This window comes from Choloepus didactylus, chromosome 2 (genome assembly GCF_015220235.1).
Source record: "Choloepus didactylus isolate mChoDid1 chromosome 2, mChoDid1.pri, whole genome shotgun sequence".
In the NCBI taxonomy this organism is placed as follows: Eukaryota; Metazoa; Chordata; class Mammalia; order Pilosa; family Megalonychidae; genus Choloepus; species Choloepus didactylus.
The window spans coordinates 237,408,128-237,422,545 of NC_051308.1; the positions used below are offsets into that span (position 1 = coordinate 237,408,128).

The 14,418-nt window shown below is 47.0% G+C and overlaps 1 protein-coding gene across 2 annotated transcripts in view; it reads right to left on the reverse strand.

Moving 5' to 3' along the window:
* The window catches only part of DISP3 (dispatched RND transporter family member 3), a 50,699-nt gene that overhangs the window by 13,487 nt on the left and 22,794 nt on the right, over positions 1–14,418 (reverse strand). For both annotated transcript variants that reach the window (XM_037828524.1, XM_037828523.1), the window contains exons 4-10: positions 9,188–9,324; positions 8,124–8,258; positions 7,467–7,627; positions 6,061–6,200; positions 4,223–4,371; positions 3,820–3,981; positions 2,852–3,013 (exon numbers count right to left, since the gene is read on the reverse strand). In XM_037828524.1, the coding sequence (XP_037684452.1) occupies positions 2,852–3,013; positions 3,820–3,981; positions 4,223–4,371; positions 6,061–6,200; positions 7,467–7,627; positions 8,124–8,258; positions 9,188–9,324 (1,046 nt within the window). The remainder of the gene's footprint in view (positions 1–2,851; positions 3,014–3,819; positions 3,982–4,222; positions 4,372–6,060; positions 6,201–7,466; positions 7,628–8,123; positions 8,259–9,187; positions 9,325–14,418) is intronic.

Consider the following 14,418-nt stretch of genomic DNA (forward strand, 5'->3'; position numbering starts at 1 on the left):
TAATTCTCAGTAGCAGGTAGACCAATTAAATATATATATATTTAAAACCCCCCTCACCTAAAACTCTTCTATCTACCAATAAAAACTCAGCTTATATATTGATAAACCACTCAGCCATCCAGTTTAATGCCTACAAATGCTGTTAATTCTTGTTAAAATTTGTGTATTACTGCCTCTATAATGCATTAACTAAAGTGTTTTAAATATTTAGCATTATTCTAACAAGTTTAATTTTAATGGTAATAGTATGTTGTGTAATCCTACGTTGTACAAAAGGCATAAAGAATGTTTTTCTAATTAAAAAGAAAAAGGAAAACGGCTTTGCCCGAAATAACTGGTTGTTTAAAGATGTGGGATGGAGCCTGAATGGATACAGAAAGTTGCAACAGGTTTGTGAAGGGGGGAGTTTATTTCTGTAGTCAAAATTAAGAAATAGATACAGAAAGTTGCAAAAAGTTTGTGGGAAAAAAAATGTTTCTGTGGTCAGTTAGAAAATGGTAAAAACTAGCGCTATCACTGCTTGACAATGGAAACTCACAATTTTAAAAAGTGGTTTTGCAAAACAGAATAGCATTAAATACTCTGCCACCCAAAGCAGTACTTGTGCTCTAATTATTAGTCAATGTTGTGTGTCTGTGCCCAACAATTCACAAAATGTACACATTCCTCACCCTACTGCAAAATCCTCACATTACTGTCTCCCACTGTTTTACGATCAACCCTGCCACTCTTCTTCTGCTTCTCCTATCCTACTTCTCATCTCCTCTACATTCATTCTGCAACCTTGTATCTTACAACTTCTAACCAAGTTTATTTGCAGAACTGTTCAAGCAGTAACAAACCAAGTAGTCAGCAATATGCTACCCTTCCAACGAAAACACCCTTGCCAGTCACTACCCCACAATGAAATGTAGAGACAATTCTCTGCCTCCCACCAGCCAGAAGCAGATACAGAAGAACAGATCTGCACCCCCTCAGCACCCCTGGAAAATAAGAGAAAAAGCCTGGAATGTTAGGCAAAACTCCCCACCCCCAACATAACCCCTTACCTCACCCTAAACACCCCTGATGTCAACTCCTTATCCTACCCTGAGCAAACCAATCCCCTGGCTCAACTCCTTAATTCTCTATCTTATCCACCAACAATTATTCCCCCAACCCTCCCTCCCAAAAAGCTCTAAAATTGTACCCCCAATTTTGTTTGGAGCTGTTGCCACTCTTAGGCTTTAGCCCGCCTGCGCACAGGCACAGTAAAACCTTCTCCAATTGAGCTTTGATCCCTTCTCTTCCCGGTCAAAAAACCTAACAGTTTTGAATGAGAGAAACTTTACCTCTTAAAAATTTTAATTCTCACCACAATCCTAGGAGGTTGTTATTTCAACTGCATTTGACAGAGGAGGAAACAGAGGTTCCAGGAGGTGATGTGACTAGCAGAAGGTGACATGGCTTGGAAGAGAGAGGCAGGATGACAGAGTCCAGTCTTGCCGGCCCTTAAAGCTGAAGCTCTTTCTGCTCCAACATGAAGGGTTCCCTTTAGGAGGTGCATCAGAGCACTAAGAGGTGTGAGGGTCTGGGAGCTGGGCCCCAGAGGGCCGGGGTCCTGGCTCTTCCCCAGACACTGCCCAGGCACTCCGGGACCATCCCCGAGTTTGTCCATCTGAGACGCAAGCAGATGCTGCTTATTGCCTCCAGGCCCTGAGGGATGGCGAGAGGCCTTGTAGCAACAGTGAAAATTGGGTGTAATTCCTTTGCCTGGAGAGTAGCTGGGGATGTGGCTGGGGCTGACCCCAATTTAGGAGGGGCTCTTGGGGCACCTCTCCGAGCTGCAGTCGATGATCACGCCTTTGGCTAATGCCTCTAAAAGGGGAAGGCCAGGTTAATGGGAACACGGCCCTAATTAAATGAAGGCAATTACAGTAGTCGGCGGATCGTCTCCATGAGCCAGGTGCACTCGCCCAAGCATCTTCTCATTTGGTTCCTAAATGCCGGGCAAAGCTGGGTGACCCTGGGTCAAATTCCCCAGCCCCAGCCCCGGCCTCAGGCTCCTGCTCTGTAAAACCAGAGCCTGGACCAGACTGCCTCCAAGACAAGGAGATGCTTTAATTCACCCCCTTACTCATCCCCGACACCCACCCCAGTATCAAGTCCTCTCGACTCCACGGCAAAGCCTGAACCCTGGCTCCAGCCCCCACCATCCCTGCCTGGACGGCTGTGAGCCTCCTACCTGGTCTCCCAGCCAGTCTCCACCCCGGGCCTCCGATCCACCTCCACCCAGACAACCCGACCACGGTCCTTCTCTGCCCAGAAATGTCCACTGGCTTCCAGTGACTTTAGTCCACCAGGTGCTGACCCAGCCCATCTGGCCAGTCTCACTTCCTGCAACCACCCCCTCAAACTCGGCCCACCACTGATGCTCCCCTGTGCTTCACCCCTTCCCTTTTCTCCCCTCTGCCTAACCCCTTCCTTCTCTCCCCTCTCAGTCTGCCTAACTCCTTCCCAGTCTTTGAATCTCAGCTTAGATGTTACCTCCTCCTGGAAGCCTTCCATGATGTGCTCCCAAGGCACCCTGTTCTTCCTCCACCAAAGCTCAGATCTCGTATTCCAAGGGCCTATCTCTCCTGCTGGAATGTGAACTTCTGAGCTCAGGAAGCCTGTCTCCCCTGTCCACTCTGGGCTCCCCAGAACCAGCACACAGTAAGCATTTGCTTAATAAAATGTGAAACACAAGGTTTGGAGGTTAAGTGATTTGCTGTTGGGTGACGGTGAACCCGGGTCATGCATCTCCCAGGCCAACAGTCCTTGAGCCTGGACTCCAAAGGGGGCAGGGGACACCCCAGCCAGAAACCCTCACCTGAACAGGTGATGCAGGAGATGCCCTCGGCGCTGAGGTTGTACTTGAGGTCCAGCAGCACCTGGATGTTGGTGTCCGGCCGGAAGAGCAGCGGGGCCCGGCTGGCGGGGCGGAGCCGGCTGGCGAACACCAGGGACAGGATGAGGGTGGAGACAAAGAGGCCTGCGAGAAAGGGGCACCGCAGTAGGCAGGGCTGGGGCCCGGGCGGCTCGGCCACAGCAGGACCTCTGGGAGCCCTGGGAAAGAAACACTCACTTCCTGGGGGGTAGGGACCAGAGCAGGGTGTCCCAAGGGTGTGGGCCAGCCTGTGGGTGGAGCTTGCTAGGGATAGACCCTCCAGGAACAAGGTGGTAGACTGTAAGCCATAAACTGACACTCTGAACAAGAACTAGCCACCATCTTGGAGGACTTTGCAAAGAGCCGGCACAGTCACTTGCTCCTTTTACAACTCCCTAAAATGCTGTGATAATGATGATGATAGCACTTACTGAGCACATACTGCATGCCAGGCACTGGGCTATCTATTCTTTGCATACATTAGCTTGCTGAATCCTTCCATCACTCTCATTATGGGTCCTATTATTATCCCTGATTTACAGAATAGGAAACTGAGGCTCAGAGTGATGTATAAAGCCAAGTCTCACAGCTAGTACGTGGCAGAACTGGGAAGCACATGCAGCCCAGCTGAGCCCAAGTATTAACCGCTCTGCTCAATGGCCACTGCCAGTGTGACGGGCACACAGTAAGTGCTCAGTAAGCAACATCTATTGCAGACCAGCTTCATTCCCATAGGGAGGAGAGGCCCAAAGAGAGGGGGCGACTCCACCCAGGTCTCTAACTTCTAGTTCATTTGCAGGAGGGGGTGGTTGCCTGGGCCTGCTTGTTCTTTGGGGGAGTCCGATCCCATTCCTCAGGCAGGGGGTAGAGATGTAGGGCAGAGGGGAAGGAGTGGGGAAGAGTCCACTTACCCACAATCACCCAGCGGCTCTTGATGGCCAACCACAGGACCCAGTGGTGCAGCAGCTCCTGCAGCTGAGCAATGAGCTGGCCCCGGCTGCCCCTGTCAGGGGCTGGCTGTAGGCTTCCAGGGGGCACAGACAGCAGGGACACATCTCCCAGCTCGAGTGACACTGCCAGGGCAGAGTGGCAGTCATCAGAGGCCTGGCCCAGACCCAAATCGAAACCCACCCTGGACTCTAGCCTCTCTAGGGAAGCCCAAACTCGTGATGAGGATCCCACTGGCCATCTCCCCTGGCCCCCTGCTGTGGGACCAGCCTGCCTTCAAACCACCTTGTCAAGGGTCACCTCCCCCAGCAGAGGCAGCCCTCGGTCTCGGTGGGGTTGGCAGGCCAGGGCTGGGCCAGCTCTCACCTGGCTCCTCCTCTACATTCAGCAAGGGGATGTCATCATCCAGGTAGGGGATGGGGCCCTGGGCAGGGCTGCCCCCGGCCGCCTCGGGAGCGGCAAACACATCCCCAGGGAAGTGCAGGGAGCTCTTGCGGCCGCACTTCTGGTGGCAGCTATGGAGAGTGGAGGGGGGTGAGATCAGAGGATCCTGGGTATCCAGGAGGGTAGAGCGAGGTCCTGGGCCAGGAACCCAGCTGCCCCATTTCACACAAGGCCTTCATCATGGCCCTCCAGCAGCCTGTCGCCTCATTTCTTCCAGGACCGTTCAGGCCGGGGCCCTTAGTGACATTCCTCCTCTGGGCAGACAAGTGGTGACAGTAGCCATGACTTGAACACTGGGTGACCGCAGCCGGGGAACCAGCCCTCTGCTGTCACGTGGCCCAGAGGCCCCAACACCACCTCACACTCTGGGAGCCAGCAAGAGGGGACACAGGGCTGGGCTGAGCGTGCAGCTGGGTGTGTGGGCAGCGTGGACCCGGCTGGCATGCACATGGGGGAGATACGGTTTGCCCAAGGGATTGAGGACAAGGATGACACACGTGGCTTCTGCTCAGTGGGTGCAGCGTGCCAGGCAACGCCTACATGCTCGATGCGGATCATCTCGTGTCATCCTCCCCGATTCCTAACCCTACACAGCAACTCTACCCATTTACAGAAAAGGAGAGTGACACAGAGAGGTCAAGTTAACCTGCCCACGGTCCCACAGCTACTAAGTGGAGAGGCTGAGCTCGGAGACCAAATCTGACTCTAAGACTGCCCTATCCACGGCCCCAATCTGGGGGTTGGGGCTTGGGCAGGGCTGATTTGGTGTCTTGGTAGAAATTAGAAAAAGGTGCCCCTTCCCCAAGACACTTTGCTTCTATGCCATAAACTGTCTTGGTAAATATTTAAATCTGCACATCCACGGTGTGACAGCAAGGGCACTCCTGGGCAGTGCTCAATCCACACCACCCCACAGGGCAGCCCTGAATGGGGAGAGATGAGGAGTCAGTCCTGGACCCACGTCTGGGCTCTTTGCTGGGCTCCTGCGTCTCTCCTGCACCTACTTGGCTCACTCTGGTCAGGTGGACAGCGTCACAGACCTCCAAACACTCCGAGGTTCCTGCCTTTGGGTGCCCTGCCCCAAGCCCATCATCCCTCAGTTCTCCCAACCCCAGGCAGCCACCAGGCCCGACCACCATCCAACAGGCCTTCCTGCCCTCCCCACCTTCTCTGACCACCCAGCCCATGTGGCCGCACCCCCTCGACCACCGGCAGCAACTTAGCACACGACTCACTACATCTAAAAATTGTGTCTCCACTAAAATGAGAACCTTGAGGACATTTAACACGGCAGCAAAGAGCATGGGATCCAGAGTCTCATGTCCGTGAGTTTAAATCCAGGCTCTGTGACCTACTAAATGGGTGATCTTAAAAAAGCTGCCCAACTTCCCTGAGCCCTTTCTTCTCATCTGTAAATGGGCACAATAAGAGGCCCCAGCTCCGGGTTCCTGGAGGGTTTAATGAGGTCTTGTGCGAACAGCTCTGCCCCCTTGCTGGCACACCGTGGCGATCACAGATGGCCCTTACCGGACAGCATGAGCCTCTCCTTCCTCTGTCCCCCTAAACATGCTCAGCCCAGGGCCTGGCGTACAGGAGATGCTCAAGGATGAATCCCAAAGGCACTTGGAAGAGAGCAGCGAGTGCTGAGCGGCCCCGAATGCCTGCTAGTGGTGGCACATTCCTCAGTGAGGGGAGGACCGGGCCCCTCCATTCCTCCTTCCTGCCCACGGTGTGACAGCAAGTGTCTCAGCTCAGCTCACCTGGCCCGGCAGGAGCTCTCCAGCGGCGCCATGTAAAGGCTCCATATACCCAGGGCCGCAGGCATGGTGAAGAGCACGGCCAGCCAGCAGCAGGACACGATGAGAGACATGAACAGGCCGAAGTCATGGACAGCCGGGATCTGGGGATGGGGAGGCCAAGGCGGAAGGCAAGGAGGCAGCTCAGGCCTGGAGTCCAAAGGCACTCACAGGGCCCCAGCCCAGCCCCAGGCCACAGGGAATGCCACGGGGAACCCCAGCCCTGGCCTGGATAGGGCACCAGGAGTCAAGGGCACAGCAGTGAGGAAGGGTCTCTGCCTCTAGGGTGGAGGCTGGGGTCCAGGCAGCAGCCCACGGCCCAGAACAGGGCCCGGCAGAATGTGCCCAATAACTGGCATGACATGAAGGAATGGGAGACAGATGAAGAAACCTCCCCATTTGACCAGACCATGTGTTAGTGAGGTGGCAGGGACAGAAGGCTGCCACATGGCCGGAAGCAGAGAGCCCAGGGCCCAGGAGCAATGGGGGGCATCCGGAGGCATCATAGGGACCTGCCACAGATGCACCAATAGGAAGAAAACTGTCATTAAGAAGCAGACCGACCCTTGCCAGTCTCATTTCATCACTGAATAAACCACACATGAGGAAATTGAGGGTTTAGGAGGTTACCAGACCTGCCTAAGGCCATACAGCCAGTAAGTGGCAGAGCTGGGATTTGAACCCAACTCTGCCTGTTCTCAAATCCTGGACTCCTTGTAGACCACCTGGAAGGCCTGGACAATCCCAAAGCATCTAGTGGTTTCTAGACAGGACACTCAGCCCAGGCCATGAAATCTCCTAAAGACTCGGCAGACTCACTGCCTGCCGGGTTCTGTCGGCACCAAGGACCTGGTCCAAACTCCCACCTCAGAGGCCGAAGGGGCAGTGGGGCCAGTGAGAGGAAAATGAGTGAGGGACACGACGCAGCAGGAAGTGGGAGGGTGGAAAGAGCTCTGGACCAGGCATCGGGAGACTTCGTCTGAGCCCAGGCTCACCACTTATCTGCTGCGTGACCTTAAGGAAGTCACTGACCTCTCTGGACCTGTCTCTGTGTTAGGAAAATAGGGATGGCCATTGTCCCTACATCATAGGTATGCCCTAAGGATTAAATGCAGAAGAACTTTGGAGACTGTCGAAGGCCCTTTCAGGTGGAGATTGTGTGACCCTTACTGAGCATTAAAAATAAATAGTTATTCAAATTAAATTATGGTAATGGATGATTAGTAACAAAAATGAACTCTTGGGAGCATGGCAAGTGCTCTGAGGCAAGGGGTGTGTGGCTGAAGAGAAGGGACAGGGTGGGCAGAGGCAGGGTTGGGTGGGAGGGACGGGGAAGGCCAGGGCAGGGATGGGGGCAGCGGGTCTCCCACCTGGGAGAAGATGTTAGCTGCGTAGGCAGCCGCTGTGGTCAGGGAGGTGAAGAAGGTGGCCTTGCCAGCCGTTTGGATAGTGTGGATCATCCGCAGCTGCGGGTCTTCCAGGTGGGTGGCCTGACGGTAGGTGTTGATGAACACAAAGACGTCGTCCACACCTGCAGGAGGGGGACCCAGGCCAGCAGGGGCAGGCTCAGGGGCAGGCCCATCTTGGGCCTCGACCAACCCTCAGTGGTCCCCTAGAGGCCAGTCCTGCCTCTCAGCTTGGAATTTGGAGCAACTCATCCCCTATTGCCCCACCCAGAGAGTCTAACTCCCACCCACTCTGTTTCTGGGTGCCACCCCCAGAACTAGGCCCCTTCTTCCAAATCTTAGCCTCCTCACCACCCTTTCATGATTTTCCCCACCATTCCTAGCATCATCCAGCATTCCTTTTTGCTCCTCCCACCCTTAGGGGCTCCATCCACCATATGGCAAGGATCCGCCCATCACTCATAAGCCAACGCCATACTCCAAGGCTTTGAGTTCTTAGAGGGGGTTTCTTGGAGCCTCCATGGAAGCCAGACTTTGCCTCCAGGGAAAAGGACCTCTTTGGGGGAAGGGACAGGGCTCCTAAGCGAGAAGTACATTGCCATGGCAACAGAGGCAACTCACCAATGCCCACTATCACGAAGGCAGCCACCCCATTGAGGATGCCCAAGTACTGGATACCAAAGACCACGTGGTAGAGGAAGAGTGCCACCAGGCAGCTGAGGCCAATGCTGGCAATCCCAAAGAAGGACAGGAACACTGGGCAGGGCAAGAAGCACAAAGGGATAAAATGGGGAGGACCCTAGTAGAATATAAGTCCCCTTTAATATCCCTGAACTCAGCTGGGTCTTTGCTCACCTCCCACCCCCAGAGCCACCCAGAGCCATCCTGTGTGTTCCCAGCAAAGGCGAAGGATCAATTCTCAGCTCTTCATGCCCAAAGAAGGGGCCAGGCAGGAGGTCCGAGTGGCAGATGAAGCCATCCATGGGCCCCGAGACTAGCCAAGCTGCCCACGTGACCTCTTCTTTGCAGAATTTACCTCAAGTGCTAATAGAGAATTATAAGCATTGTATGTTTACTGTCTTGTACTCCAGCAGACTAGAGGTGCTATGGGGGATAAAAACTGTTATGTTCACCACTGGATCCCTGGCACCTTACAGCATCTGGTACATAGTTGGCACCCAGTTAATATCCGTTGCAAAGATGAATTAATCTCTCTTTCATTTGGGAAGTTATTACCATCTCTTGTTCAGTTGGGCAATACGGAGTGACTACTGTATACAGCAGTAAGAAGCAGCTAATGTACATGGAGAATTGTGGTAGAAAAGTGAACTAGGGGACTTTTAAAAGGGCAGCTGACTTAGGATTGTAAAACAGGCTATAGAGTAATCCACAGAGGAGAGTCCAATACCCTAGAACCCCCAAACAAGATTATGAGCAGAAAAAAAGATAGTCAAAGGGCAAACGGTCAAGCTGTGTGAGGTGCTGGGGCCCCTGAGGTGTGACCCAACCTGCCTCTGGACTGCCACCTGCCTGGGGCTGGAGGAGTGATTTCTGAACCCCTTCCCTCCAATCCAGCTCTGATATGCTGCAGTCAAGACTATCTCTGGCATTCCTGTGAAGGAAGGCTTTGGCTAGATATGAGCACACTGGAAGGAGAGAAGGGGACTGGCTTCAGAGAAGCCCACCTGAGCAGGAGGTGAGGATGTAGACGAGGGCGGCGATGCAGCTGCTGCTGATGAAGGCCAGGAGCATGTCGTTGTTGAAGGTTCTGCGCACCTCATAATCAAAGAGGTCCGTCCCCCCATACAGAACCTGGACTTTGCTGGAGGGAAGGAAGACATGGAGAGAAAGGAAAGAAGGGAAGGGGATTAGAGATGGCTATTAACACTTGGAGGAGAACCAGGAGCTATGTGGTTCTCATCAGTGGTTCTTTACCTTGGCTGCAAATGAAAATTACCTGGGGCTTTCAAAAATCCTGATGTCCAGGCCATATGCCAAACCACACTATTCAGAATTTCTGGGGTAGGTCTGAATCATAAATGTTTTTAAAATCTCCAGGGTGATTCAAATATATGGCCAAGGTTGAGAACTACTGCTCTAACCTGATCATAGTCAATTAGAATCAGAGTCTATATCATCTGTCGATTCTCAAGTAGCTATAGCAAAATCCTAAATTCAAACCAGCTTCTACTTATTTGGTGTCACACCATTATTCAGTGTGCACTTAACCTAACTTATTTTTAATAAGAAAAATGAAGTCAGGCTGGACAAACTGGGGTTTAGAATACAAACAGGAATGACATCTGCTTCTTGCCAAGATGGAATAAGAGATTTACCCTCCCACCAGAAACAACCAAAAAATGCGAAAACATATGAAACAAGTCTCTAGACATCAGACAACAGAGGACAGTGATCCCCAAGAGATGGGAAACGAATTAAAGGGCTCTTTACCTCACCTTACTGCCTTAAGAGAGCTTCCAGGCAACAGTGCAGCCTTATATATGGGTTATTGGATGGCTGAAAGGAGGGGTTTACAGAAAAATATTTGAAGAACTATTGGCTGAAAATTTCCAAACTTGATGAAAATTATAAATCCATGGACCCAAGAAGCCCAAGCAATGAACACCAAGCACAAAGAAACACGAATAAAACTACAACAATTCCATCAAAAACAAATTGCTCAAAACCAGTGATTAAAAGAAAATCCTAAAAGCAGCCTGAGAAAATAGATATATTACATACAGAGGAACAAAGATAAGATGATAGCGGATTTCATGTCAGAAACAATGCAAGTGAGAGGACAGTGGAGCAACATCTTTAAAATACCGGGGGAAAAAACACAAAATCCAAAATTCTACATCCAGTCAAAATATATTTCAAAAACAAAGGCCAAATAAAGATTTACTCAGACATACAAAAGATAAAAGAATTTATCTTCAGCATACCTGCACTATAAGAGATATTAAAGGAAGTACTTCAGGCAGAAGGAAAATGGTAACAGATGGAAATATGGTTCTACACAGAGGAACAAAAAGCACTGGAAATGGTGATGAATGAATAAATATGTAAAATTTGTCTTTCTTTAATTTAAATACCTTTAAAAGATAAATGACTACTTAAGCAGAAATAATAACAATGTAGTATGGGGTTTATAAGATATATAAAAATAAAATGTATGACAACAACAGCGTAAAGGCTAGGAGGGGAGAAATAATAGAACAGTATTGTAAGGTTCTTATATTATACAGGAAGTGGTATAACATCATTTCAAGGTACACTGTGATAATTTTAAGATGTATATTTTAAACCCTAAAGCAACCACTAAAATAAAAACAACAGTTATGTTAAAAAGCCAACAAAGCAGATAAAATGGAATCATAAAAAATACTCATCCCAAAAGGAGGCAAAAAAGACCAGAAAACATGTAGGACAAATAGGAAGAAGAAAAAACAAACAAACAAGATTACAGACTGAAGCTTAGAACTTCATAATAATAACTGTATTAACTGTAAATGGTCTAAACACCCCAGTTAAAAGGCAGAGACTTTCAGATTAGATTAAAAAATCAAGACCCAGCTGCCTATAAAAAAAATCCATTTTAGATATGAAGACCCAAATTGGTTAAAAGCAAAAGCAAAATATATGGAAAAAGATACACCCTGCTAACACTAATCAAAAGAAACTGGAGTAGTTACATTAATAACTAAAAAAGTAAAATTTAGAGCAAAGAATATTACCAGAGATTAAAGAAGTTAATTTGAAAATGCTTAGGGGATCAATTCTTCAAAAGGATACACTAATCCTAAATGTTTTTTCACTTTAAAATACTGAAGCAAAAACTGATGGAACTGAGAGAAGAAACAGATAAACCCACAATTATAGTTGGATGTTTCAATAGCCCTGTCTCAATAATTGCTATAACAATTAGACAGAAAATCAGTAAGGCTACAAAGGACTTGAATAGCACAATCAATCAACTTTACATAATTGGCACTGATAGAGCAGAATACATGTTCTTTTCAAGTACACAGGAAACATTTATCAAGACATACCATATTCTGGACCATAAAACAAGACATGATAAATTTAAAAGGATGTAAATCAAACAAAATATGTTCTCTGACCACAACAGTATTAAATTAAAAACCAGCAAAAGAAAGATATATGGAAAATCCCCAAATACTTAAAAACTAAATAACACACTTCTAAATAACACAAGTTAAAAAATAAATCAAAAGAGGAAACGGAAAGTTATTTTCAACTGAGTGACCATGAAAACACAACAAAATTTGTGGGATGCTGTTAAAACAGTGCTTTGGGAAAATTATACCCCTAAACACCTACGTCAGAAAAGAGGAAAGGTTTCAAATCAATGACCTCAGCTTCCACCTTAAGAAAATAGAAAAAGAGAAAATTAAATGCAACATAAGCAGAAGAAAGGAAATAATAAAGATGAGAGCAGAAATCAATGAAATAGAAAACAGAAAAACAATAGAAAGAAAATCAATGAAACAAAAAACTTGTTATTTGAGATCAATAAAATTGATAAACTTCTAGCCAGGCTGATCATGAGAGAAAGCACACATGAAAGAGGTGACATCAATACAGATTCTATAAATATTAAAATATAACAAGGGCATATTATGAATAACTTTATGCCAACAAATCTGACAATTTAGATGAAATGGACAAACTCCGTGAAAGACAAAAATACTATGGCCCAAGCAAGAGGAAACAGATGACCTTAATAACACTATATCTATATTTTAAAAATTGAATTCGTAGTTAAAAACCTTTCTATAAAGAAAACTCCAGGTCCAGACAGATTCATTGGCAAATTCTACCAAATAGTTAAGGAAGAAATAATAGCAGTTCCATATAAACTCTCCAGAAAACTGAAGAGAATAAAATGCTTCCCAACTCATTCAATGAGGCCAGAATTGCCTTGCTACCAAATCAGACAAAGACATTACAGGAAAAGTACAGTCCAATATCCATCATGAACATATTGTGCCTATGAACATAGTAAACAAATAGAAACTAACACTATATTAAAAAGAATAAACCATTGGTACATGCAACATCATGAATACATCTCAGATTAATTAGCCTGAGTGAAAGAAGCCAATCAAAAGTATGCTTTATATATGGTATCATGTAAATAAAACTCTAGAAAATGAAAATCAATATATAGCAATAGAAAATAGATCAGTGATTGTCTGGGGTGGGTGTGGTGAGGCAAGGAGAGGCAAGATGGAGCGATTATCAAGGGGCCTGAGCAAACTTTTGGGGGCAATAGTCATGTACACTACCATAATTTTGGTGAAGGTTTCAAAGGTGTATACATACATCAAAACTAATCAAATTGTAAACTTGATGTGCAGTTTGTTGTATGTCAATTGTACTTCAGTAAAGCTGTTAAAAAATACAAACAGGATATTTGAAAGCCAGGTAGAAAAAAACTTTGTATTATCTACTTTGTTGGATTAAATAGGCTAATTGTCCTTTCATTAGAGCAGAAAATTGAAAGTTCAATCAATGGTTCATTCATTCATTCATTCATTCATTCCTACAGCATTTAGATAGTGCCTTCTAGGTACCAGATACTGTTCTAGTTGCTGGCTATAAAAAGTCACAGCCCCAAATGTTTACTCCCAAGTAAAAATAAACAGCTTGTGGTAGACCTGCTTTTACCTAGAAATACTAATAAGGTCAGATCAAATTCAGAAATTATCTGTTTGGAGACAGCAGAGAGTTGCTGAGGAAATGAGAACTACAGGGCTAAGACCTCAGAAAGGAAGAAAACCTAGGAAAGGTAAGCTGCCCTTCTATAGCCATGTTTTACCTTTGAGGCATTTGCAGATTCTGGATACAGGCAGAAGGCTTAAAATCTTGGCTGTGGGTCAGATAACCTAGTAGAGCTTTTGGCAGAAACTGGCAGACCAGCAACAATACAGCCAGTTTTCCCTTCAGTGCTTTTGCCAGATGCTGGGGCTGCATGGGACAAGAGGCTCGGAACCTAAGCAGAATGCCCCTGAAAAAGCAGAGTGGGATTTTCAGCAGTTCTGAGAGACAAAGATTAGAGTTTGGGACATGTCAGGGGAAGGGGATCTGCAGAATACCTAAGAGTCTCCGTTGAAAATCCTGGAGAACCAAGAGCAAACTGGAGGTAGACTGAGAATTTTCAGGGCTGCAAACCAGCCTCATCTCAGTGGCATTGCTGGCTGTTTAAGGAGATCATCCACAACTCAATTTGCCTAGTGGAGAGAAGGATAAACTCTCTCTGGGGGAAGATAATACCATCTGGACCTCTATGCTTGTTGTACACAATGTTCCTCATTCAATCAAAAATTTACAGGCATACCCACAGTCAGGACCACAGGATTAAAACCAGTGAAAGAACAGACCATACAAACAAATCCATAGGTGATCCATATACTTATATTAGCTGATAAGGACTTTAGAATAATTATGATTATTATGTTAAAGAAAAGAGAGAATAAGGACAAAACTTTTCACCAGTGATTTAGGTCTATAAAAAGAACCAAGTGGAAATTCTAGAACAGGAAAACATAGCATTTAAATTTAAAACTTAATAGACATTTAATGGCAGATTAGAAACAACAGAAGACAGGATTAGTGGACTGGAATATTTAAACCAAAGCTTAGAAAGAAAAAAATAGAAAAAAATCCCAGAAAAATACATTAAAAATACATGGGACTCAGTGAAAAGATCTAACATTTGTATAATTAGAGTCCTAAAAGGAGGGGGCTCATAGAATGAGGCAGAAGCAATATTTCAAGAGATAATAGACAATAAGTTCCTAAAACCGAGGAAAGTTTACAACCCACAGATTCAAGAAGCTTTGTGACCCCAAAGAGAACAAATGCAAAGAAAACCACAACTATACACATT